The 25781-nt window shown below is 62.3% G+C and overlaps 1 protein-coding gene across 1 annotated transcript in view; it reads left to right on the forward strand.

Moving 5' to 3' along the window:
- Positions 1-25462, forward strand: part of SLIT1 (slit guidance ligand 1) — a 63885-nt gene extending 38423 nt beyond the window's left edge. The window contains exons 5-37 of the mRNA XM_074159147.1: positions 8870-8941; positions 9077-9148; positions 9575-9646; positions 9952-10115; positions 10516-10663; positions 11170-11241; positions 11511-11582; positions 11693-11764; positions 11875-12018; positions 12152-12315; positions 12430-12453; positions 13258-13402; positions 13542-13616; positions 13833-13976; positions 14266-14409; positions 14532-14698; positions 15460-15592; positions 16712-16780; positions 17163-17234; positions 17442-17513; positions 17825-17896; positions 19419-19582; positions 19964-20088; positions 20308-20405; positions 21188-21327; positions 21702-21795; positions 21958-22095; positions 22475-22712; positions 22807-22937; positions 23028-23182; positions 23259-23547; positions 24753-24964; positions 25043-25462. Coding sequence (XP_074015248.1) covers positions 8870-8941; positions 9077-9148; positions 9575-9646; positions 9952-10115; positions 10516-10663; positions 11170-11241; positions 11511-11582; positions 11693-11764; positions 11875-12018; positions 12152-12315; positions 12430-12453; positions 13258-13402; positions 13542-13616; positions 13833-13976; positions 14266-14409; positions 14532-14698; positions 15460-15592; positions 16712-16780; positions 17163-17234; positions 17442-17513; positions 17825-17896; positions 19419-19582; positions 19964-20088; positions 20308-20405; positions 21188-21327; positions 21702-21795; positions 21958-22095; positions 22475-22712; positions 22807-22937; positions 23028-23182; positions 23259-23547; positions 24753-24964; positions 25043-25287 — 4198 coding nt within the window. The 3' untranslated portion in view covers positions 25288-25462. The remainder of the gene's footprint in view (positions 1-8869; positions 8942-9076; positions 9149-9574; positions 9647-9951; positions 10116-10515; positions 10664-11169; positions 11242-11510; positions 11583-11692; positions 11765-11874; positions 12019-12151; positions 12316-12429; positions 12454-13257; positions 13403-13541; positions 13617-13832; positions 13977-14265; positions 14410-14531; positions 14699-15459; positions 15593-16711; positions 16781-17162; positions 17235-17441; positions 17514-17824; positions 17897-19418; positions 19583-19963; positions 20089-20307; positions 20406-21187; positions 21328-21701; positions 21796-21957; positions 22096-22474; positions 22713-22806; positions 22938-23027; positions 23183-23258; positions 23548-24752; positions 24965-25042) is intronic.
- Positions 25463-25781: the final 319 nt, after the last annotated feature.

The raw sequence follows: 25781 nt of genomic DNA on the forward strand, positions 1-25781 counted from the left end.
GAAGGCCATGCAGCGATGGGGCCACCGGTTGGGTGCCTCGGCTGCCGGTGACAGTAGGACATGGAGGCTGTGAGCCAGGCAGGGGTGGTTTTAACACCTGGTGTCCAGCCAGACACTTGCTGGAGGGGACAAGCCCTTATCCAGTGGTCAGTGGAGCTGGGGGAGACATGTCAGCCGCACAGCAGGTCCCTCAGCAGACAGTAGCAGGTTGGCTGCTCCTGGTTCTGTGCTGCAGGGCACCCCCCGACTTCTGCCAGACCACAGGGCGCTGGGCACAGCGGGTGCTGCTGCTGCTCTCTGGAGGCACTTCGGGATGCTGGGGAGCTGGTGGCAATGCCTTAGCCTCGCGTTGGCTCCCATTCCTGCAGATAACGAGGTTGCAAGAACAAAGGGACAGTGTGGGGAGGGGGCGGTGACAGGCACGCAGGGTTTGCAGCTTGTTATTTCACTTGTGTTTCCATTAAAGCTGCTGCTTTTAACTTGCTTCAGTCTCTGAAGAGGCTCCAGGGTGGGTGGCAGATGCTTTATTCCCCCTCCCTTTCGCCCTCCCCTCTTTTCCTTGGCCAGCCTCCCCTTGTTCCCATAGCATCCCCCTTCCCACGGAGGCCGAGTCCCACGGCTCTGGCTTTGCAGTGCAGCCCACGCGGGAACCGCTCCGTGCCAGAGCTGGAGCGGAGCCACGGCACAGGCCGGCTCCTGCAAACGTGGACGGACGTTGCCTGTCCCCGGTTTCCCCCATGCCCAAACACGGGGCTGCTGGTGTCACCTGAGGAGCATGCACCCATGGGTGTCCCCGCTGCACCCCCTCAGCACAGGCAGGCACCGCGGTGGCACTGGCGCTCCAGGGATGATAGTGGCCCGGGTCACAGCCTGGGTCAGCAGTGTCCCTTTGAAGCCGCTGAGATTTATGCGTACCCTGAAATGTTTTGCTAAATCAGCACCGTCGTGCTGGGGCTGGGACTCTTCTCGCTAACTGTTGCCATGAGCATATGTTGCATTTTACACATGCTCTGCTCGGCTGTCCAAGCAACAAACCTCTCCAGCTTTAATGTTTTGGGAAGCATCTGCATCTCCCAGGAGGGAAGGGGCCGGTGCTGGAGCCTGGGGTCAACACGGGACTTTGGGAAGCCTTTCCCAGGAGAGGAGCAGCATGAAGCATTGCTCCCCGGTCTGGCAGTGTCCACCTTTACTCTTTGCCGTGTGTACGTGGTGGGGACAGGCAGAATTTGTTGACTGGGCTTGCGTCGCTGAGATCTGTGGTCTGAGATGCTCAGCCCAACAACATGATGTCTAGCAGTCTGTCGCCTTGCTCCAGCAAATGATTGTTTTGTCCTTATATATGTGTGTATATATATATATATATATATATATGTGTGTGGGCCTGGCAAGCATAAGCTCTGATCCGTCGCTGTTGCTGGGGCTAAGGTAACAAGAAATATTATTGTAGAAAACCTCAGGTGGGGATGGGGTCAGCTCTCCTCAGGGAAGTGATTATTTATTGTTTCTTAGACCTCGGTAGACATGACCAGGTGTGTCATCCTGCCCGCAAAGTGGTGCTGAGGGCTGTGGTCCCTTCGGGAGGACTGTTCCACAGCCAGGGATCACATCACCCCACCACGAGTGGTGTGTGAGCAGGTCATGGACGTGCCGGGTAGGTGGCCCTTTGCACAGGGGAGGGGACACCCAGTACCGGGCAGCCTGTGTGACTCAGAGCATGGGGACCCTGCAGGTGGGGACATGAGCCCTGCTTTCCAGCTGGGCTGGGGTAGAGGCATGCCCGAAACTGCATATAGAGGCCAAACTCCCCCTGCCACCCATGAGCAATGAGTCCTGCACAGGGCAGGAGAGGCCAGCGCTGGCTTTCAGGCTGCTGTGGTGGCTAGAAGAGTGCCTGGACCTCCTCATCTCTAAGGCCCCCGTAGGGACACCTCCCTGCCTTTGCCCAGCACTTCACTGTGCCACAGAGACATCTCCTGTGAATAGAGGTTGTTGCTGCCAACCTTGTCCCCTCTGGCTGTACGGTCCCTGCTCCGTGCACCCTGTCCCCAGTACCCATCAAGGCTGTCTGGGTCAGGAGGCAGTTTCTGTGGCTGCAGGTTGCGGTCTCCCCCAGCACGCTGCGGGCTGCGGCACCCGGAGCCAGAAGGATAATGAGATCTTAATAGTCCAATTATATCCCATCGATTTACTCAGCACGTAATTGTTGGCGGCTGGGGCTGCCTGATGAAGCGCTCACTCCGGCTGCCAGCGGGGAGGGCTGTGCCGTGCACGCCCAGCCCGGGATGCTCCTCGCAGTAACCAGCTGGTCCCCCTTGAACTGCCACAGGAGCCCTCCCCGACTCACTGTCCCCCTCCCGGGGGGGCGCAGAGACAAGAGTGGCGGGCAGAGACTGGAGCAGGGACCCTGGCTGGGTGGGGGGTGCCGGCGTTGGGCTGACCCCAGGCTGACATCCCCCACGCTGCTGTGGGGAGCAGAAGGGTTGTACATCTCTGCCTCCCGCTCAAACAGGCTGACAGGAGAAGTGACTCCTGCTGGGTGACGGTCCCTGCCGGCTGAGCGCTGGCTGAGCCGTCGGCCGTGCCTGGCAGCCTGCAGCGGGCAGTGTGGTGGCTACCAGAGGGGAGCCTAGCCGGTCCCCTGGCAGCAGAAGCCAGCTCCCGAGCATCCCCCCGCAGGTGTTCCTGGCTGCAGCACGGCGTTGCAGGTGCTGCTCTGCGCATTTTCTTCTATTCGTTTCCCTTTTGAGCTGGTTGTGGCTGACAGTCCCACAGACTAACAATGCCTAATTCGGAGGAGTCACTCTCAGCTGTTGTTTTAAGCCTGCCTTTGCGAATGTGCTGGTCATCCCTTGTTCTGGTGTTGTGAAAAGCGGCGAATAATGTTTCCTTTCCCCTTCACAGTGCCCTGTCCCATTCTTTCCATTTTCTCTTTCTGGCCCCTGCCAAGGTGCCATTTCCAGAGACCCCCCCCCCCGATCTCTTTCAGGGGTGGCAGGGCCTCACGCTGAGCCCACCACGCTGCACCCTGGCTTGTTCACACTCATGCATCAGGCTCTGCCATCCCACCTTGTACTGCACAAACCCCCTCAGCCGGGGGTCACAGCAGGTATCAGGCAGCAGCAGGCAGGGCGCAGGCTCCCCGTGACCTTGGGGATGGCAGAGTGAGGCAGGGGCGGAGAGGGACGGAGGTTTGTCTTGTCCCCCTCGGCCAGGATGGAGCGGTGCCGGCAGCTGGGCCAGCGGAGCCCATTAAAAATCAAACAGCCTGACGTAATGCTGGGGGCACGCCATGGGAACCTGAAGCTGAGACAGTGCTGCAGGACCCCGCTCACACTGGTGCTGGAAAGCCAGGCAGGTGACACGGTGGACAAAACCCTGCCTCATTACCCTGGCACCCTGCTAACGCAGCAGCAGGGCAGCTGCCCCCAACCTCGGGCAAACAGCTCCCTCCAGGACACCCCTCCTTGGGCGCTGGGTCCTTGCAGCACTGGGGACTCGTGTCCATCACCTCGAATGGATCACGCAGCTGGGACACCTGGGTGACACTTGTTTCCCCCAGCATGGCGCAGCCTCTCCTCCCCTGCAGCAAGAAATGGGAGTGCAAAACTCCCAGGGGTCTCTGTCGGCCACTAATGCGAGCGCTGATTAGTCTATCGATCTTGCGTAATGCGGGAGTCTCTGTCCCTTCACGCTCGCCCCTGTCACCTGTCAGGCGGTGGAGGTGGCGGCATGAACAGCCGTGCTGGCGGGGCACCCCCAGCTCTGCCTGTCCCTCTGCCCTGGGCAGGATGTGCTGGGACAAACAGCATGTGTGGGGTGACCTGTGGGACACCGGGCTGCTTAATCGCTGCCGGTGCCATGGTCCTTGCTGGTTAGTCCCCTTTGGCTTGGGGAAATGCCGGCTGCACCCTGGCACAGCCTCCTCCGGCACAGCGCCAGCGAGGTGAGGCTGGCATCCAGGGAGCACCTATCCCAGCCCAAAATGCTGGTGCTGCCCAGGGCTGCGTGGCTTTGATTGGGAGGGCAGCTGCTTTGGCTGCTCGAGACCTGGTGGACGGTTGCTGTGGCCGAAATGGTGCCCGCAGTGGCTGGTCCCAGCGCTGGTGGAGCAGAGATGCTGGGGGAAGTGCAGGAGCGTTTTCATCATGGGAGCAACAGGCTGGCAGCAGCTGAAGGGTTAATGCCTTTGACCTCCCCCAGTGAGTGGGAGAGGGTCTGGGAGCCCACTGGATGCCAGTGAGTTTCTATGGTGGAAGCTGGGGAGGAAAGAAATTAAGGAGGAGAACACCCCTCCCCGTGCATCACCCGCCTGGAGCCAGCAGCCGCTCCTGGCTGTCTGGGCGCTGCCAGGGCAGAAAACTGCTCGCCCGCTGTGGCATCTCCGCATCCCTCACCGGTGTGGTGTCCTGCAACTTTCACCCGGACGGAGGTGCCCTGGTGGCTGCCGAGGCCGGGCGAGAGGGACCTGCGCACCCCTGGCAGAGCCACCCCAGCGGTGCTGCCAAGCTGGGCTGCCTGGCGAGGGGAGCGCCGTGCCGGAGGGCTGCCAGGCCGCCCCGGCGCTCTTGGCAGGCGGCGGGGGGCTTGGAGGATGCGGGGCCAGCGCCGCTGGGAAGCAATTACCTCCCCGCTGCGTCCGGCCCTAATCCCCTCACACGGCGCGCGAGGAGCCGGCTCGCCAAACACGGCTCAATCAGGTTAAAGTGTGAAGTCAGGATTAGCCAAAAGAATGAGAGCGTGGTAATAGCCCCGGCCTCCCCGGCTGGCCGCCGTGGCCCCCTCCTTCTCGCCCGCCCTCTGGCCCGCCGGGCTCTTGCCGGGGAGATTAAGGCTGCCGGGGTTTGTTTGCCTGAGTGGGCTCCCCACTGGGAAGCCATGTCGAACAGTTTTGCTCGGGTGCCCCGCTAAGTGCCGGGCAGGGCGACGCGCCGGGGGGTTGGCTCCCACCGCCGAGCCCCTGCCAGCCCCGGGGGAGCTGTGCCCCCCGCGCCTGGCTCCTCGCCGAGGCTCCCCGGGGACCGGCGGTGGCAACGGGGCAGGGGCTGCCAGGAGAGCCGGCGGCAGGGGCACCTCCTCACCCAGCGCACGAATGGCACCACCAGCCATCACGCACACCGTGGGGCAAGGCAGCGGGGAAGATCCCAGCAGGGAAGTGTCCAAAATCCCAGTCCCCTGACCACCACCATCCTCCGCGCTGCCCAGCCAGGGGGGATTGTGCGTGGAGGTAGCTTGGCCATAAGGCTTTTGGGGGACTTGGAAGGAAAGCTGGTGCCCTGCTTCTCCCCATGTCACAGCCACGGGTTGGTGCTGGCTGCTGCTAATTGACAGGCATCTGCTGGGTCAGAAATTCCCACGGGAGATGAGCCTGGGGACAGAAGGGGTCTGGGATGGGGCTGGGCCAGGAAGGGGTGGAAATGCAGTGGGTTCCTGGGGAGCACGCAGGAGCCCTGCTTGGCAGACAGGCTGCTGAGAGCTTCCCACTGGGGCATGTCCTTGTGCTCCAGCCTCCCCACAGGGTCTGCCCAGGGTGTCCAGATGTCCCACCCTGTCCTTTGGCACTCGCAAGGAGGAGGCTGTGTGTCCCCCGTTGCCTGCTCACCCCTTGTTATCCTTCCCCCTTTGCACCCCTGGGACTACCGGAGCCCTCTGCACCCTGTGCCATGCGGGGAGAAACTCCAGCCGCGTGGTCCCTGCAGCGCGGGGGGTGCCATGGGTGGGCCGGCTGCTTGGGCATCCCCTGGAATTCAATAACCGGGGGTGCTTAAACTTGGAGCTTTAGGAAAATATCTGGAAGTGGAACCAGAAGAGGCAGAAAGGGCGGCTGTGACAACAGGGCGGGAGCTGCTTTCTTTCCCCCTGCCTCCGTCCGTGCCCGTCTGCTGGCCAGTCCCCAGCGGCGCCGTTGGCCGTGTCAGCGCTCGTGGTCACTTGCTGGCACTCTGCACGTGATGGCAGCCACACGCTTGTATTTGGCAGGGTGCGAGGTGGCACTGGCGCAGCCACCGAGGGTGCCGCGAGCCCGTGCGGCGGAGCGAGGAGAAGCCGTGCCATCTGCTGTTTCTTCAGCGCCAAAGTGTAAAGCAAACATAGCTGGGAGCTATGAAACACCAGGAGGGAAGGGGCCGTGCCTTGTTCCAAGGCCGGGCACGAGGATCCCGCAGGCAAAGCATGTGTTTGTCCTGGTGCCGTCAGCTGTGTAACCGTGCCGGCAACGTGAGCCCAGTGCCGAGGCCTTGCTGAAACCCTCACATCCAGCGTCTGTCCCTCTTGGCTTCGGTACCCCCAACGGCAGCACTTCATCGGTGACTGTCACGAAAAGCTGTGAAGGGGAGAAGCCTCGCAAAGTCACTTGCAACCTTCTAGCAGCGTTTTTCCCTCGCGAGCTGTAAGTGAGCAGCTCGCAGACAGACGCCTGGGTTTACTCCCGGGGTGCGCTGGGACCCTCCCGTGTGCTGCAAGCGGAGGAACACGAGCAAGGTTTCCGGAGGGGAATCAAACAAGCTGCAGGCAAGAGCTGCCCAGGCAGCCTGGAGCTGGAAAGGGAGGTGCAGAGAACTGAAGCGTGGTGGGTGCTCCCATGCTTGGAGAGTAAGTCTGATGAGGAGAGGCTGAGGGAGCTGGGGGGGTTCAGCCTGGAGAAAAGGAGGCTGAGGGGAGACCTTCTCGCTCTCTACAACCCCCTGAAAGGAGGGTGTAGCCAGGGGGGGTCGGTCTCTGCTCCCAAGTCACAGGTGATGGGACAAGAGGAAATGGCCTCAAGTTGCCCCAGGGGAGGTTCAGATTGGAGATTAGGAACAATTTTTCCACGGAAAGGGTTCTTAAGCCTTGGAATGGGCTGCCCAGGGAAGGGGTTGAGGCACCATCCCTGGAGGGACTGAAAAGCCGGGTTGCCATAGTGCTTAGAGACATGGTTTAGTGATGGTTTTTATCAGAGTTGGGTTGATGGTTGGACTCGATGATCTGAAAGGTCCCTTCCAACCCAGACAATTCTAGGATTCTATGATTCTATGCTTGGCCCCACTGTGACCAGTTTAATGTTGGAGGACAGGCAGCTGCCAAGAAGGAGTGCAATGCATTGAATGCATTGCTAGGAAGAGCAGTGAACTTCATCTGGGGGTTTCCAGAGGGCTTTCTAGGGGATTCCTTCTTCTAGGAGGCAAAGAGGAAAAGGGGATTTTGGGGCAATCCTGCATTTTTTTGAAAGGTCATTGCGATTCCTCAGAGTCCCTGGGCTCATGGCATCCCCAGAAGAGGATGGGGAGGAGGCATTTGCATCTGAAGTAGTGCTGGGGTGTCAGGAGTTGCTGCAGGTGTTGGTCCTTCCCCTTTGGAGGTGACACCCATCCCTTCGGGAGGGCGCTCGACCTAGAGCCCTGGGAAGGGCTGGAGCAGCCTGGGCAGGGCCGGGGGGTGCAGGCAGAGCAGGCAGCGCAGGCAGGGCAGGCAGGGCAGGCAGCGCAGGCAGGGCAGCCTGGCAGTGCCGCCCCGTGGGTAGCGGTGAAACTGCGCCTGCTGCGCTCCCGGCTGCTGGCAGGGGAGCTGGGCTTCACCATCCCCGGGAGCCCGGACCCCTTCTAGGGGCAGCATCTCCCTTCCTCTGCCCCAGCAATGCTGCTTTGGCAGCCAGGTTTGGTTCAGTTCCCCAGAAGCGACCCAGAGTGATGCACCAGCCCCTGCTCCCTGCATACGGTGCCAGGGCGATGCACCGGCCCCTGCCACTTCATGTGGCAGGGGCCGGTGCATCGCCCTGGCACCGTAGGAGAGCTTATTATTGGCTGAGCATCTCCCCGGAGGGCTGGGCAAGACCACCCTGCCCAGCTGCCTAACTGCCCTGAGATACCAGCAGTGAATAGGCTTCGTTATGTTGAAGCAGAGCTGGTGACCCCCGCGTGTGAAATCCTGGCATTCAGGGACACCCTGAACCACCTCTTGGGGCTGGGATGGGGTTGTCTACGTGGCCTGTGTAACGCTGGGGAGCACTTAATGCATGCAGGTTGCCCTGGTCCTGCTCCTCACTCACCCGTGGACTTGCCGCACAGGACAAATGCCATGCCGTGCCTCAGTTTCCCTGTGCCAGGACGGAGCTGGGGACCTGACCTCCTGTCCCATGAGTGACTGGAGCAGGGCTGTGCTGATGTGGGGCTGGAGGCAGGCAATGCAGGTGCCTGCTGATCTCAGAGGAGCTCCTGGCCTTGAGGGTGAGAGAGGGAAAAGCAGCATGGGAGCCGTGGGACCCCTGAGAATGGGAGTGGGCTGAGCTGGGCCACCCTGACCCTACTTTGCGGTGAGAATTTTTGCCTTCGTGGCTGTTAAAAGCCAGACCAGGCACAGCAGGGCATCTCACCCACTACCAGCCCTGCAAACACAGAGCCCGCACTGGCCCGGCACGCCCCAGCGTTGCAGAGTGAGTGATTACACGGACGGTGCCGTGTAGTGATGAAGTAATTAATGACCCGATTATTTGTGCCCTCTAAAGTGCAGGGCAGGCTCCATGGGAATGCCTGCTGGAGCCACCAAGTGTAATTACCAGTTAATCAGCGGGGAATTGTAATTATAGCAGTCACAGGGTATTTAAATATGGAGGGTTTTCCCAGGGCTGTGCCCTGATGCTCTGTTTATTAGAGCTGGGGACAGTGGTGCCTGGGGACCTCCAGCCACTGGCAGCCACCACGGATGGAGCCAGACTTGCCTCGGGACAGACAGCAGGGCAGTGGGCAACCAAGGACCTGAAGCCAAATTACAGCTTCCCAGAGCCCCTCGGGGATCACTGAGCGCGGGGACATGCCGCTGCCTGTGGATGCCCTGGCCCCATGGGGCATGGTGTTTGGCAGGCACTCTTCATTTTCCTTCTCGCTTCTCTCTTCCACAGGGACCTGAGTGAGAACTTCATCCAGGCCATCCCCAGGAAAGCTTTCCGTGGAGCCACTGACCTCAAGAATCTGTGAGTGCTGGCAAGGACGGGCATGGGTACACAAGGGAGTCTGGGGTCAGGTCCAGTGGCAGGAGGCATCAGGAGCCACTGGTCGCTCTCTGCCTGGGCTGTCCCAGCAACGCTCCCTCCATCTTTCTCCCACAGACAACTGGACAAGAACCAAATCAGCTGCATCGAGGATGGGGCTTTCCGTGCCCTGCGGGGGCTGGAGGTCCTGTAAGTGGCCAGGGGCTGGCTGGAGCCTCCAGCCCACAAGCCCCATGCGGGATGAGGGTGTCTCTGGGTGCTCCCCACTCATCGAGGCGCTGCAGGGACATGTCTGGCATGCCATCTCTCCCTGGCCCCAAGGAAGGGCTGAGCAGGGGTCTGGTGCCACTGCTGCAGAGCTGTGCTGTAGGGCCTGATCCTGCCCCAGGGGTCCAGCTGGCTGCAGCTGGCTGTGGAGAAGAGAAGCCTGGAAAGGGCAGCAAGCCCTGCCTGGGATATTTGGGCTGTCCCCACCCCTCACCTCTCCATCCATCCACCCTGTGCTGGGGGGTGGGTGGGTGCTGCTGCTCCCAGGGCTTTGGTGCCACCTGGACTGTTTCATGCTCCCATTTATGACCTGCCCGCCCTTGACCTGCCCCCTCTGCCTTCCTGCAGGACCCTGAATAACAACAATATCACTTCCATCCCCGTGTCCAGCTTCAACCACATGCCCAAGCTGCGGACATTGTGAGTGCCGGGGCTGTGGGGGTGGGAGAGACCCCCCAGGCTAGAGCGGGATGTCCCCAGGTCTGCTGCCTGTGCTGGCAGCTCAGCGGTGCTGGGACAGCACCAGGGGAAGGGGGTGGAGGGAACATCTCTGCAGCCTGTCCCCAAGCACTGCCAAGCAAGGTGGCCTTGGCAACCAGCACAGATGCTCTTGGGCTCCTCCGTGTCCCCCTCTGTATGCCCCCAGCCTTTGGGATGACCCAGGTTGGGGCAGTGGGGTGGGCAGGAGCCATCCCGTGGCCGCTGACTGCCCTGTCCCCTCGCAGCCGCCTGCACTCCAACCACCTCTTCTGCGACTGCCACCTGGCCTGGCTCTCACAGTGGCTGCGCCAGCGTCCCACCATTGGGCTCTTCACCCAGTGCGCTGCTCCAGCCCAGCTCCGTGGCCTCAACGTGGCTGAGATCCAGAAGAACGAGTTCAGCTGCTCTGGTGAGGGGAACAAGGGAGGCGGTGGGTGGCAGGGCAGGGACACAGGTGGCGGGGACAAAGCCTGTCCCATCGATGCAGCCCACCTCCACTCCCTGCCACATGCCCCAGCTCACAGCCTGGATGCACGTCCCAGGCTTGGCTTGGGTCAGCACCATCCCTGGTGCAGGGAGAACATGGGGACAACACCACCCCGTCAGTGGTGGTGTATCCATCTGTGCCCTTGGAGCTGCACACCTTTTGCATGGGATTGGGGTGCACCAGGACCTTGTGCACACACTCATGGGTGCCATGAGCTGTACCAGCACACCGAGCCGTCACCAGGGTCCCTTTCTTGGGGTGCTGCCACCCACCCACCCAGCCCAGGTCTTTGCAATTCCCATGCTGGCTGCTTCCCTGGCAGGACAAACGGACCCAGCACGTGCCCAGCTCTGCAGCTTGTCCTCTGGCTCCTGCCCGGCCATGTGCACTTGCAGCAACGGCATCGTGGACTGTCGGGGCAAGGGGCTGACAGCCATCCCTGCCAACCTGCCTGAGACCATGACGGAGATGTGAGTATGGCCCCACACCGTTACTGCTGGGCTCTGGGTGGCTTGAGGCAGTGGGGACACAGGGGCGAGCCCCAGAGTTCAGCCACCCCACGTGGCAGCAGGCCTTCCTTGCCCTTCTCCCGTGCTGCCCAGATTTAGCCCTGGATTTAGCTGCATTAAAAATGTAAATAGAGAAATAATCTCCTTAGGGGAATCCAATTATGGTGCAAAGCCCCCACTGGGACGTTGCACAAAGCACATGGGAGGCAGCAGCCACCCCCAGACCCAGGGTGCTGGGAGGGAGGGGGTACTTCCCTCACCCCAGCCAGCATGGTCCCCCCACCCATGGCACCTCTCTCTGATGGAGAAAGCCCTGAGTACAGGCTGCAAGTTGTCCCTGGGGTGAATGGTGCCTCTCTGGTGGGGTAACTTACTGCAAACCTGAGGGTCTTGCAGCCCCCCAGCCCTGTGGGATGCTGGGACTCGGCCAGCCCTACAGCCCTCATCTCTCCCCCTTCTCTTTGCAGACGCCTGGAGCTCAACGGCATCAAGTCCATCCCCCCGGGTGCCTTCTCCCCCTACAAGAAGCTGCGGAGGATGTAAGTGCGCAGCCCCTGCCAGCTCACCCTGAACCCCAGCACCCTTCACCCCGCTGGCCACTGCTGTGAGCCCTCAGCCCCCCCACTCCAACAGGCATGGGACACTTGCTGTGACATGAATGACCCACATGGCAGCACTGGGATGGGGTCTCAGATACTCACAGCTCCTTATATTGGGTGCTGGGGGTGGTCCCCTGGACCCAGAGGGAGGATGGGGGCATGCGGTGAGAGAAGAGGGGACCAGGCCACCTTCTCCCTTTGGGTTTCAGAGACCTGAGCAACAACCAGATCTCAGAGATCGCCCCTGACGCCTTCCAGGGTCTGCGCTCACTGAACTCGCTGTAAGTGCCCACACTGGGGTGGATGGGGTGGATGCCGCACCCCCTGAACCGTGCCCCACACCGCCCCCCCCTCCCCCCCCATCTCTCTCACACTAGCCTTTCTCTCCCAGGGTGCTGTATGGCAACAAGATCACAGACCTCCCCAAGGGTGTCTTCGGGGGACTTTTTGCCCTGCAGTTGCTGTAAGGCACGGGTGGCTGGGTGGGATGCTCAGAAGGGACAAGGTGAAGCAGGGCTAAGGTCCCCAGCACCCATGGTGCACCCCAGCATCACCTTCCCCCCTCCCTGCCAGGCTCCTCAATGCCAACAAGATCAACTGTGTGAGGGCAGACGCCTTCCAGGACCTGCAGAACCTCTCTCTGCTCTCGCTCTATGACAACAAGATCCAGAGCCTGGCCAAGGGCACCTTCACCTCCCTGCGGGCCATCCAGACCCTGTGAGTGCCCACGCCAGCTCTGATGCCCAGGCAGGCAGGTGCCTGGGGGGGAGCATCTTGGCGGGTAGCCGGGGCTGCAGCTGGCAGTCACCCGCTGTCCCCAGCGGTGGGTCACCCACTGTCCCTGACACAGGCACCTGGCCCAGAACCCCTTCGTCTGTGACTGCAACCTGAAGTGGCTGGCAGACTTCCTCCGTGCCAACCCCATCGAGACCAGCGGTGCCCGCTGTGCCAGCCCCCGGCGCCTGGCCAACAAGCGCATCGGCCAGATCAAGAGCAAGAAGTTTCGCTGCTCAGGTGAGAGCTGTCCCCATCCCTTTCATGGGGGCCCTGCGGCACGGCTGTCCTCAGCCCTGCCCCAGCCTGGTGTCCCTGTGCTCAGGGTGCTGATGTGCTTTTTTCTCTCCACAGCCAAAGAGCAGTATTTCATCCCAGGTAAGAGGAGGAGCCACACACGTGGGTACATGGTGCCCTTTTGGCCAGGCTGCCTGCAGGGGTGGTTGGGCCAGAGCCCCACAGTCTGCCCCAGCAGGACCGCTGGCGTTTCCCAGCGTTTCTGGTTATCATAGAATCATAGAATTGTCTGGGTTGGAGGGGACCTTTGAGATCCTCTAGTCCAACCATCAACCTCACTCTGATAAAAACCATCACTAACCCATGTCTCTAAGCACTATGGCAACCTGGCTTTTCAATCCCTCCAGGGATGGTGCCTCAACCACTTCCCTGGGCAGCCCATTCCAAGGCTTAAGAACCCTTCCCATGGAAAAATTGTTCCTAATCTCCAATCTGAACCTCCCCTGGTGCAACCTGAGGCCATTTCCTCTTGTCCCATCGCCTGTTCCTTGGGAGCAGAGACCGACCCCCCCTGGCTACACCCTCCTTTCAGGGAGTTGTAGAGAGCGAGGTTGCTGAGTTCCCAGGTGCTACGCTAACAAAAGCGCTGGGTAGCATCTCCCATCGTGCTGTTATCCGGATGGGCACAGAGGTGTCCCCAGGGTCTGGCTTTGTTTGCAGGAGGGTAGAGGGTGGTGGGCAGTGCAGCACCCCACATACCCAGGGCAAATGTCCCTGTGGATAAGGTGCTTTGGGCATGGAGAGGAGTAATATGTGTCTGGGGTGAGGGGAGCTGGGAAAGAGACGGAGGCTGGCTGGTGGTGTGGGAGCATCGGAGAAGGGGAGGGCAGCGCAGCCCCTGTGCCTCTGCCCGTGGGAGCCCACCTTGCCCTCGCCGGCGCGCAGGGACGGAGGATTACCAGCTGAACAGCGAGTGCAACAGCGACGTGATCTGCCCCCCGAAGTGCCGCTGCGAATCCAATGTGGTCGAGTGCTCCAACTTGAAGCTCACCAAGATCCCAGAGCGCATCCCGCAGTCCACGGCTGAGCTGTAAGAGCCTCCTCCCTCCCACCCTGCTTTCCCTCCTGCAGCCGGAGCATCGCTGGAGCTGGGGTTTGGCTCAGGGTTTGGTCTGTGCCAGACCCTTTGCAGCCATCTCCTGAGCTCTTTGCCCTGCCACCCACTCCAGGCGCCTGAACAACAATGAAATCTCTGTCCTGGAGGCTACCGGCATCTTCAAGAAACTCCCACATCTGAAGAAAATGTGAGTATTGGGCAGCACAGCCCTGTCAGGAGTGCCTGGGGCTGGGAAGGCACATGGGTTTCTGATGCCAGGGCAGCCTGGGGTGGGAAATGGGGAGCACGTCCCGACCGGAGTGACCGGGCATCACGGGGTGCTCAGTGGGACCTGGGGGAAGCAGGGCTCAGGATGAGGTTGGGGCAGAGCCTCCCATCCCAGCCTGCTTTCCCCTCTCTGCAGCAACCTCAGCAACAACAAGGTGTCGGAGATTGAGGACGGGGCATTCGAGGGGGCATCCTCCGTCAGCGAGCTGCACCTCACCGTCAACCAGCTGGAGTCGGTGCGGAGCGGCATGTTCAGGGGCCTGGATGGGCTGAGGACCTTGTGAGTCCCCACTCCTTCATGGGCGCAAGGATGGGGAAGCCCCTGCTCCTTGCTCCCCTGCCCTGCCCACGCTGCCAGGCTGGTCTGCACCACCTCAGGGCCAGCTCAGGATTGCCTTACCCATCTGCTGGTGGTGGCGGGGGGGCAGGTTTTGGCTGTTCAGGGACTGGCTCAGGCTCATCCTGCTGCCTAGCACTGAGGTGGGCACAGCCTTGGCACTGCCAAGGTGGGTTTTCCCCCATGGCACCTGCCTGGGTTGTTAGATGCCCTTGTCCCCTTCCCTCCGCAGGATGCTGAGGAATAACCGCATCAGCTGCATCCACAACGACAGCTTCACGGGGCTGCGCAATGTCCGTCTGCTCTCCCTGTATGACAACCAGATCAGCACCATCGCGCCGGGCGCCTTCGACACGCTGCAGTCCCTCTCCACGCTGTATGTCTGGGGCCCTGGGGGGGATGCTCCCAGGCTGTTCCCATCGCGGTGGGGGGGCTGCAGGGGGTCCCCTTGCCCAGCGTCTGTTCAGGTGATGCCCTCACGCTCCCTCCCGTGTGCAGGAACCTGCTCGCCAACCCCTTCAACTGCAACTGCCAGCTGGCCTGGCTGGGGGACTGGCTGCGCAAGAGGAAGATCGTGACGGGGAACCCGCGGTGCCAAAACCCTGACTTTCTCCGGCAGATCCCACTCCAGGATGTGGCTTTCCCTGACTTCAGGTGTGAGGAAGGTAACTCACAGGGGCAAGGGGGGACCGGACTGCTCTTCTTGGGCTTGCACCACGCTCCCCATCCCTGCTCCTGGGATGTCCGGCAGTGCCCTGCGGCAAGCTGGTAGCTCGAGGGGTCCCTCAGCCCGTTAACACCTGCCCTAACGATGCACAACTTTCCCCTCGATGCACAGTTTTCCCCTCGTGGTACCCAGCCCTCAGGGCAGCACTCAAATACCTACGAGCTGCTCTGAAGCTGCTGTGTGGAAGTAGGAGTTTGCAAAACCCACTGGGATTCATCCTGCTCCTTCCCTCCTTCCCGTCCCAGCCCCACACACCCGCCAGAGCCAGGCAGACGGAGCTGGCGGAGAGTGTGTGTGTTGAGAAAAAAAAAGCCTTTTTTAATTTTTTTTTTTTTTTTTTTTTTAAATATAGAACAGCTTTTTGAGCCCTCTGGAAAATATTTACAAACAAATCATCCTTTCTTCTGCTTTCCCTCCTCCACCACGTCAAAGCCTGAAGGGCTGCATCCTGTGCCTTTCCGAGTGGTGCGAGATAACATACGGTCGCCCCGGGGACGCCTCTCCCGCAGGAGCCCAGCGCCGTGTCTGGGAGAAGGAGGATATTTCGGGATGATTTCCATCCTGAAAATTGGATGGAAAATTCCTTCCGTGATTGAAGGAGCTCTGAGCTCCTTCCTCTGTGGCCTCCTCTCTGCTGTTCCTTGGGACTGCATTTTTGCTTGAAAACGGTGACTTTGTGGCTCTCTGTGCCCGGTGCAGGTCAGGAGGAGACCAGCTGCGTCCCCCGGCCCCAGTGCCCACAGGAGTGCACCTGCCTTGACACCGTCGTCCGCTGCAGCAACAAACACCTCAAGGCCCTGCCCAAGGGGATCCCCAAGAACGTCACGGAGCTGTGAGTGGCGGGCGGGTGCCCAGGCTCATCCTCCTGATTTCCAGCAAGTTTGCGGCTCTGGGCAGGGGGTGTCTCTGCTATGGGGATGCTGGGGTTGGGGCAGAGATGCACCCTCCTCCTGGCTGGGTAGTGGGAGCAGGACCCCCACCCAGCCAAGGGACCTTGTCCAGCCCCGACCCCAGCGAGGGAGACTCAGCAAGAGTCTCTCTGCCCACTCAGGGCTACCACGGGTGATGTGCAGGGGGTGTTGTCACAGGAGCTGGGTCCCTGCTCTTGGGAGGGGGGTCCCTGCTCTTGGGAGGGGGCAGCACGGGACAGCCACCGCCTGCAGCTGTGGTGACCCCACGTGGCCATGCAGCCCAGAACTCTGCAGTCCCCGGCAGCCTGCCATCAGCGACAGGGATGGGGCCACCCTGCCTCTGCCACCTCCTTGGGCCTTCTCTGCCGTCACCTCTCACCACGGCTGTGGGGATGCTCTTGGCAACCCCAGCTCTGAGCACGGGGACAACAGGATGTGGTTTGCCTGGGGTCACGTCCCCATCACTGTGGGTGTCAGGGAGATACCCAAGCAGCCGCGCCAGGTCAGGGTGTGTGGGCACCGTGGTGCCCATCGCTGCGAAAGGAGCTCTGCACCCGACTGGGGTGGGGGACAGCAGCAAGTCCTGCATAGGGGCTGTGGGCACTGGTTGTGCACGTATGTATTTATACCACCCCCTCACACCCCTTCACTGTCTCACACCCCCCCTCTCTCTGAGGCCCCCGCTCTCTCTCACACACGCCTGGGGAATGGTTATGGCTGCCCACGCTCACATGGGATGTGTAAACGCAGCACGTGGCTGGCTGCGCTCGCACACACAGGCTGTGGGGAGGCTGCCCCTGGGGACCCCCATGCAGAGGCCCCAGGTGTGCTGTTGTGCTCACACACCAGCTCCCCCACCAACCCAGGGGTCCCCTGAATGCCCCGTGGGACCTGTGTGCTGGGAGGGAGGTGATGCTGGAGGTGCTCCTCGCAGCCCAAAGTCCATAGGGAGCTCTGCACAGGAGAAACGGGAGGGCGGAGAAAGGGACCTCCTGCTTCTTCCTTGCACCACTCCGAGGTGCTTTCGTTCTTCCGTGCAGCTACCTGGATGGAAACCTATTCACTCAGGTCCCAGGGCAGCTCTCCACCTTCAAGTACCTGCAGCTTGTGTAAGTAGCCAGGAGCAGGAGCCCAAGCGGCTGGTCCCTCTGCTGGGACCTGTGGGCAAGGACAGGGGGTGTGCCTGTCCTGAGGAGGGGTCTGGCTGTGGCAGGGACCCCTGACATCCCTCTGTGTCCCTCTGCACCGGGACACAACTGGCTGTCAGTGATGCTCAGCCCCTGGGTGCCCACAGCCTCTGCTGGGGCTGGTCACAGGGCAGAGGGGTGACAGTGGCATTGCTGCCATCACCCTGTGTGTGACAGCCCTGCTACTCCCCTGGGGGCCGTGCCGTGCTGCTGTTCGCTCCCCGTTGCAGCTGAACAGATGGGGGAGCAGTGAGGGGAGGATGGGGTCCAACCGATTCCAACCCCTGGGGTTTCTGTTTTCCAGCGACCTGAGCAACAACAAGATCAGCTCCCTGAGCAACTCCTCCTTCACCAACATGAGCCAGCTCACCACCCTGTGAGTGCAGTCCCTGCCGCGTTCTTCCTAGGGCACCCTGAAGGCTGGGCATGCTGGGGACACCACCGTCTCCCCGCTCTGCCTGGGTGAAGCTGTGGTCTGAGCTGCAGCTGATGTGTGGGGTGTCGGGGGTGGCTGGGGGGAGCGTGCAGTAATGGCCCCAGCAGTGCCCCCAGCGCTGTGATGCCTCCTCCTTCCCTTCCACAGGATCCTCAGCTACAACTCCCTGCAGTGCATCCCTCCACTCGCCTTTGAGGGCCTCCGCTCCCTCCGGCTGCTGTAAGTACCTGCCCGTAGCCCTGCTCACAGCCCCCCTCAGCCCCTTCTCTGCCTCTGCCCCTGTTCCTGTGTCCCCTGTGCCCACTTGGAGCTGGGTGGAGGCGGGCGGGCAGGGTACAGGCTGCAGGAGGAGCAAGGGGAGATGCATCAGCCTCTCGGAGCAGAGGGTGCTTTTGCAGCAGTGACAGAGTGATGGGGTCTGGCTCTGCCACCCACAACTGGACCCGTGGGGTGGGGGCAGCCCAGCTGACAGTGGTCCTTGCTGCCCACCCTGGAGCCGTGGAGATTGCAGGACCCTCTGTTCTCTGCAGGTCACTCCACGGCAATGACATCTCCAGCCTCCCTGAGGGCATCTTCGCAGATGTCACCTCCCTGTCCCACCTGTGAGTATCTCCCACTCCGCGGGGTGCAGGGCTGGACACAGGCTTGGGAGACCTTTAACAACCTCAGGGCTGAGCCCAGTTTCTCTGGGGGCTGAGCTGCCTCCTCTGCTCTTCTCTGGGCCAGGACCTGGAGCAGCCTTTGTGGGGCATTGCCATGTCGTGCCTGCCCTTCCCTCACTCAGCCCCCAGCTCCAGGCTGGGCCTCCCAGTGCAGCTCTGATGGCCCTGTGGTCCTTACTGGAGGTGATGTGTGGTCCTCTCACCCCACCAGGTCCCAGGGTTCCCTAACATGCAGGTCAAGCCATGCAAGATGCTGGCATGACTGTGGGTCGGCGGGGACTGCTCTGACCCATCCCAGTGTGTCATCAGCCTCCTGCCAGGGTGTTTCCCTGCAGCAGTCCCCCCAAATCTGTCATCAAGCATCCTCCTGCCTCTGCTGATGTTTCAGCCCCTGCTTGAGGGAACCTGTACCCCGGGAGCACAGCCCCATATCCACCTCCTGGGGTGGGGGTTCAGCTTTGCTCACAGTGACTTTTCCGTCCCTTCCCTGTCCCTGCTAAGCCATCCCCACCCGCCTGTTGGTGGCCGGCATCCTGTGGGTCTCAGGCTGTTCCTCCAGCCTGTGGAGAGCATCTTGATTTCTAATCCTGGCTTCCCTGTATTTTTTGGGAGCATCACTGCTCGGTCTGGTCTCCCCTGGCTCTTCATGAAGCACGGTACTCTCTTTGCCGCTGCCAGTCGGCGCTGCCGGTTCCCGCAGGGCTGAGCTGTGTCACCAGCCGGCGCTGTCGGTGCTGTAGGACCAGGTTTGTCAGCCCTAGCGGATCTGCTGTCCCTACCGCCCGCCTTCCGGGCTGCCGTCCCCTTCCTTCGTCACAGGTGTGGGTTGCGCTGGCCCTCCATCACCGCTGACCTTTGCAGTGGAGGAGGATGCAAAGAGGCATCCAGTCCCTCAGCCTCCCACACCATCCCTGCTGCGCTGCGGGGCAGAGCAACCCTCCCTCCTCCTCCTCCTCCTCCTCCTCTCTCAGAGCAGTTCCTTGCTCTCCCCCGACGCTGTCCCCACGATCTCTGGCCATGACCTGCTCCCATGTCCCTGCCCTGCAGGCAGAGCCCAGGCTGTCCCTGCAGCTCACGTTCAGTGGTCCTGTTGTTGCTACACAGCATCAAGGTGCTTTGCCCAGTTTGTGCTGGGGAGGGACTCCCGAGGATTTCTGTGTAGGCAGCACAGGAGAGCCCCAGCAGGGAGCCGTGGGGCACCACCTGGGCTGTGGGGCTGGCTGGCAGCAGGGTGGTCTAACTGGGCAGTGGTGTGGGGCTGTGTGCCCCAGTTCTCCCATCACGGGCAGTACCTCCGGTGGGTCCAGAAATGGAGGAGCGCCAGGTCTCCCCACCACATGGCAGCCTAGCCAAGTGACAGAGTTGTGTCCAGGCCCAAGGTCTCCCAGCCCGTTCCCTCCGTGGGGCAGCAGTGTTTTTTCTGCAGTTTTCATGTGCAGTTTTTCCTTTCCTTCCCTTGCAGAGCCATCGGGGCCAACCCCCTGTACTGCAGCTGCAACCTGCGCTGGCTCTCCAGCTGGGTCAAGACGGGGTACAAGGAGCCAGGCATCGCCCGCTGTGCTGGGCCCCCTGAGATGGAAGGCAAGCTGCTGCTCACCACCCCTGCCAAGAAGTTCGAGTGCCAAGGTGAGAGGTGCCTGCGCTGTCTGTCTGTCCGTCCGTGCCCTCCTCAGGCAGGGCATCAGGCGTGAAGGGGAGCCAGGCTGCCACTTCCCCATGCCCGGCAGTGATGCTCCATGAGTCTGGAGCATCAGGCATTTCATCTCTTGAGCTGCCTTGTGGAGGAGAGGGACCGGTCAGCTTCTGTCCCCTTACCTGGCTGGTGGCATGTCCCTGGTGACCGAGCGAGCACGTGGCTGTCCCATTGCCTGGTGCACAGCCCCTCGGCAGGGCAGGCTCTCCTCCCAGCCGTGACTGGGGCTCTGCCCCCCACGTCAGTGCCCGCAAACGGACACCTCCCCATCACTCCCCACACTGATGGTCATCTCTGCGCCTCCCGTCCTGCAGGCCCACCCGCCCTGAGCGTCCAAGCCAAGTGCAACCCCTGCCTCTCCAGCCCCTGCCAGAACAAGGGCACTTGCCACAACGACCCCCTTGGCTTCTACCGCTGTGCCTGCCCCAGTGGCTTCAAGGTACCCTGGTCTCGGGAGTCCCCAGTGCGGGGGGATCCACCCCTGCAGATGGGAAGGGGGCAGCATGGGGGCTCTGCCGTGCCCGGGGTTGGCTCCCTGCAGGACTGTCCCCCTTCCCTGTACACCGCAGAGCCCTGCCGTGTGGGACAGGGCAGGGGGAGCGGGACATGGTGCTGTGGTACCCTCCTCCCTCCCACCTCTCCCTCTTTCTTTCCCCAGGGCAGGGACTGTGAAGTGGCACTCAGTAGCTGCTCCTCCAACCCCTGTGCCAACGGGGGGACCTGCCAGCCCCAGGAGGGGGAAGGAGCCGGGTTCAGGTGAGTGCTGGACGGGAACCCACGAAAGATGGGTGTTTGGGCAGTGGCATGGAGGCCCGGCATCCCACAGAGGATAAAGTCTGATGCTTCTTTCCCTTCCTGTGTGCTCCCTGGGGCACGTAGCTGGGATATCGCATTCGCCCAGCAGCTCCAGCCCATGCTTCCTGCTCTCTGCAGCCCTGCCTGTGCCTCCTGCCAGCGCAGCACCAGAGGGGCTGAGCAACAGCTCCACTTCCCCATGCCCCCCAGCCCTGCAGGCTCCTGGGGGAGGCTGGGGGCATGGGGTAGAGGGCGTCCCACCACCACGGGCAGTATGGGGAGGCCAGAGGGCAGTGGGATTTGGGGTTGGGATGTGGCTGACTGTGGGACAGGGCAGGATGTGGCCCTGGGTTCGCTGCTGCTCCCTGCAGGGCTGCCGTGCCCCCACGCAACCCTCGCTACCCCGAATGCTTCAGGCCGTTCCAGGAACCGAGGTGCAATTAGCGGCTGAAAATAGATGACAGGCCGGGGGCGAGGAGGTGGGCTGCGCAGCCGCCCAGCCCCCTGCACTGAGTGGCCTCTCAGCCCGTTGTCGTGGCAACTCAGCATCCTCGCCATGCGCTCCCGGTGGAGCTGCGGGTTGCCACCCACCCCTGCACCTGGTGTTCGGCAGGGGGGCACCGAACCCTGTTCCCTGGAGCCTCTTGGCATTCATGCCAAGATCTTGTGCTGGAATTTTTGGGGGAACCGCCCCAAAATGCTCCATTTCCCACCCCCTGACGTCGCCCCATGCCCTGCGGCAGGTGCCTGTGCCCGGTGGGCTTCGAGGGCCCGAGCTGCCGAGCCATCAGCGACCCCTGCAAGGAGCACAGCTGTGAGAACGGGGGCTCCTGCGTTCCTGGTGCCACCAACTACACCTGCCTGTGCCCTGCCCACTACACAGGTACCCGAACTGGGGGCTGGCCGGCCCCAAACCTCACGTGCCTGGCAGAGGGATGTGCCCAGTACTTCTCCCTTCCCACCAATGAGGGCTAATAGCTTCTCTGCCTGCTGTCCCACTGCCCGTCACCGTGGTCTCTGGGCTCCCCTGGGCCTGAAGTTTGGGTACGCCCAGCTGAGCCCCCATGCCCTGGGATGTCTTCGCTCCCTGGCTGGGGTGAGAGCTGCCTGTGGCAGAGCAGTGTCCTGTGCCCGTGGCGGTGTGAGCTGTGGGCTTGATGGCTCCCTGCCTTGAGCCAAGTCCACGGGTTCCAGGGCTGCCCCTCCGGTCCTGGAGCTGCTGGGCACCCCCTGGCACCCCATCTTCTGCTTTTCCAGGGGATTTCTGTGAGAAGCCACCGGATTTCTGCTCAGCCGAGCTCAGCCCGTGCCAGCATGGCTCCACCTGCGTCTCCACCAGCCAGGGACCCAGGTGAGCCCCCCCTCCCCAAACCGCTTTCTCCCTGCTGCCTGGCAGGGAAGATTTGCTCTTGGGGTGGCTGCAGCTTGTGGGCTGGCCAGGGGGTATGGGGATGCTGGGGGGGAGCAGCGGGCAGAATGGAAGGGGTGGCCATGAACCCCCTGCCTGCCCCAGGTGTGAGTGTGTGCCCGGCTATGTGGGGAGCAACTGCAGCGAAGACTTTGATGACTGCCAGGACCACCGGTGCCAGAACAACGCCCGCTGCCTGGACGAGGTGAACGGCTACTCCTGTCTCTGCACCGAGGGCTACAGGTACCACCAGGGTGAGGTGGGGGGCAGTGGGTATAGCAGGGACAGTTACATGTTACCATGCAGGAGGGAGCAGTCCTGGCTACCACAGCCATCCATCCATCCATCCATCCATCCATCCATCAGTCCATCCACCCCAGCAAGAAGACGGAGTGGGGCTGGGGGTGCAGGTCTCTGGGGATGGAGGCTGGGGGGAGCCAGTGTCCCTGGGGAGGGATCCCAGGGCAGGGCTCAGCATCCAGGACTCCCCCTGATGCCGCTGGCTGCAGAGCCTCCTCAGGGACCCCGAAACAGGGGGGTGCTGTCAGAGCCCCATGGGTTGGTGGGCAGTGGGTAGGGCGCTTTCCCAGCCCCGTGCCCAGCAGCACCCTCGGCCCTGCAGTGGCCAGCTCTGCGAGATGCCGCCCCGTGCCGCTGGCCAGCCCGGCCTCTGCGAGCGAGCCGAGTGCCAGAATGGGGCCCCGTGCGTTGAGCGGGGGGCCCGTGCCCTCTGCCAGTGCCTGCCTGGCTTCGGCGGCCCCAAGTGCGAGAAGCTGCTGAGTGTCAACTTCGTGGACCGCGACACGTACCTGCAGTTCACCGACCTGCAGGACTGGCCCCGGGCCAACATCACCCTGCAGGTGAGGGCTGGGGGGAGGGCGACGGGGGCATCGAGGGGGGTGGCATAAGGGGTGCTGCCCCAGGGATGTGGGCTCCCACCTCTCCCGCTGCCAGGTCTCCACGGCTGAAGGCAATGGCATCCTGCTGTACAACGGCGACAGTGACCACATGGCCGTGGAGCTATACCAGGGCCATGTCAGGGTCAGCTATGACCCTGGCACCCACCCCAGCTCGGCCATCTACAGGTACCTGTCACCCTTACCCTGCTCACTGGAGACCTCCACCCCCATTGCGTGGGTGTGGAGGGTCCCCGGTGACCCAGCCCTCCCCGCCAGCGCTGAGACCATCAACGATGGGCAGTTCCACACCGTGGAGCTGGTGACCTTCGATCAGATGGTGAACCTCTCCATTGATGGCGGCAGCCCCATGACCATGGACAACTCGGGCAAGCACTACACACTGAACAGTGAGGCTCCCCTCTATGTGGGAGGTAGGATGGGGGGATGGGGGGTGTGACAGGGTTCACAGGAGGCATCCAGGCACGCTGATGGTCCTGCTCTCCCCAGGGATGCCTGTGGACGTCAACTCGGCTGCCTTCCGCCTCTGGCAGCTCCTCAATGGCACCAGCTTCCACGGCTGCATCCGCAACCTCTACATCAACAACGAGCTGCAGGACTTCACCAAGACGCGGATGACGCCGGGGGTGGTGCCGGGCTGTGAGCCCTGCCGCAAGCTCTACTGCCTGCATGGCATCTGCCAGCCCGCCGGTGCCCAGGGCCCCGTATGCCACTGCGAGCCTGGCTGGGACGGGCCCCACTGCGACCAACCCCGTGGCGGCCCCTGCCAGGGGCACAAGTGAGTGCCCCCTCCCCGTTGGCTGCCCCACAGCAATGGCCTTGCCCCCACTGGCTGCCCCTCAATGACCCATCTGCCCCATTGGCTGTCCTGAAGCAACAGCGCTGCCCCATTGGTTGCCCCACAGCAACGGTCCTGACCCATTGCCTGCCCCACAGTGACCCACCTGTCTCATAGGGTCTTTGGCCGCCCCACCTCACTGTCTGTGCCACCACAACTGCTCTGCTCCATTGCCTCATTGACTTCACTTTCCTCATTGGCTGCCCCACCACAATTGCTCTGCTCCATTGGCTCATTGGCTGCCCCTTCTTCATTGGCTGCCCCACCACGACTGTCCTACTCCATTGGCTCATTGGCTGCCCCTTTCCTCATTGGCTGCCCCACCATGACTGTCCTACTCCATTGGCTCATTGGCTGCCCCTTTCCTCATTGGCTGCCCCACCACGACTGTCCTACTCCATTGGCTCATTGGCTGCCCCTTTCCTCATTGGCTGCCCCACCACAACCGTCCTACTCCATTGGCTCATTGGCTGCCCTTCCCTCATTGACCGCCGCACCACAACTGGCCCATCCCGTTGGCTCATTGGCTGCCCCTTCTTCATTGGCTGCCCCACCACAATTGCTCTGCTCCATTGGCTCATTGGCTGCCCCTTCTTCATTGGCTGCCCCACCACAACCGTCCTACTCCATTGGTTCATTTGCTGCCCTTTCCTCATTGGCTGTCCCACACAATTGGCTGTCTTCCCACAACTGCTCCACCCCATTGGCTCATTGACTGACCCTTCCTCGTTGGTTGCCTTGTCATTGGCTGCCCCTCACTGGCTGCCCCTCTCATCCCTTCCCTCTCCATTGACCGTCCCCCCTCACTACCTGCCCTGCCCACCCCTCCCACTGGGGGTCCGTCACCCTCCGTGGGGTGGGTGCCGCCGGTGGTGCGTGCCGTGGTGCTGCCATTCTGTGGTGGTGCCGTTCCGTGCTGGTGGTGCTGTGCCGTGCCACTACCACCGAGTCGTGCCAGGGCTGTACGGTGCTGTGTCAGAGCCACACCAGTGCTGTGCCACAATGGCTGTGCCATACCAGTGCCACGGCAGCATCGTGCTGGTGTTGGTGCCATACTGTGCTGGTGCCGTGCTCGGTGCTGGTGGGCCGTGCATGCTGGTGCCGTGCCGTGCCAGCGGGTGCCTGACGGTGCTGGGTGCCCACAGGTGTGTGCACGGGCTGTGCCTGCCCCTCGACGCCCTCTCCTACAGCTGCCAGTGCCACCAGGGCTACCAGGGTGCCCTCTGCAACCAGCCCACCGAGCCGCCCGACCCCTGCCACCGCCGGCCCTGTGTCCACGGCCACTGCCGCCTCACCCCGAGTGGCCAGCCCACCTGTGAGTGCCACAGCGGCTACGCCGGAGCCCTCTGTGACCAAGGTAGGCGTTGGGGAGGTGGGTGCCCAGGGTGGGCAGCCCCAGGCTGGGAACACCGTGCTGAGCATCGCTGTCCCACAGAGCCGGAGTGCCGCGGGGAGCCAGTGCGGGACTACCACCAGGTGCAGCGGGGCTACGCCATCTGCCAGACGACGCGACCGGTGGCCTGGGTGGAATGCCGGGGATCCTGCGGCGGCCCCAGCGCTGGCTGCTGCACGGGGCTGCGGCTGCGGCGCAGGAAATACGCCTTCGAGTGCAGCAATGGCGCGACCTTCGTGGAGGAGGTGGAGAAGCCCACCAAGTGCGGCTGCAGCCAGTGCCTGTGAGCGGCCACCGGCCCCGGAGAGCCCAGGGGGCCGGCGGGGAGACCCCCCCCCCCCCCACAGCCAAGGACCTCGCTTTTCCCTTGCGGCCGCTGCGCCACTGTCTGGGTGTGCCCGAACCACACCTGCATCGGAGGAGCCTGGCAGAGGGTAGAGCTGTTGCATCTAGAGGGTTGGGAAAGAAAAAAAAAAAAAGAAAACAAAACTTAAAAAAAAAAAAAAAAACACCCCCCAAACAAAGCAAATGTGTAGATAGAGAATTTTTTAAGAACTACAGCTACACAGATGTGTGGATACGGGGCGGGCGCTCTGCTCAGCTGCTCCCCCGCGGCACTCTGCCTTCCCCCTGGCGCAGCCCTGCAGCCCCGGAGGGCAGCGCCTGCGTCCCCCTGCGCGTCCCCTCCCCGGCAGCCCCGTCCCTCATGTCCAGCCAGGTGAGCCGGGGGTTTTTCTGTCACCTGCAGCTGGGGCAGAGGAGCCTGATGTGGCAGAGCCTC

This window comes from Numenius arquata, chromosome 15, assembly GCF_964106895.1.
Source record: "Numenius arquata chromosome 15, bNumArq3.hap1.1, whole genome shotgun sequence".
NCBI lineage: Eukaryota > Metazoa > Chordata > Aves > Charadriiformes > Scolopacidae > Numenius > Numenius arquata.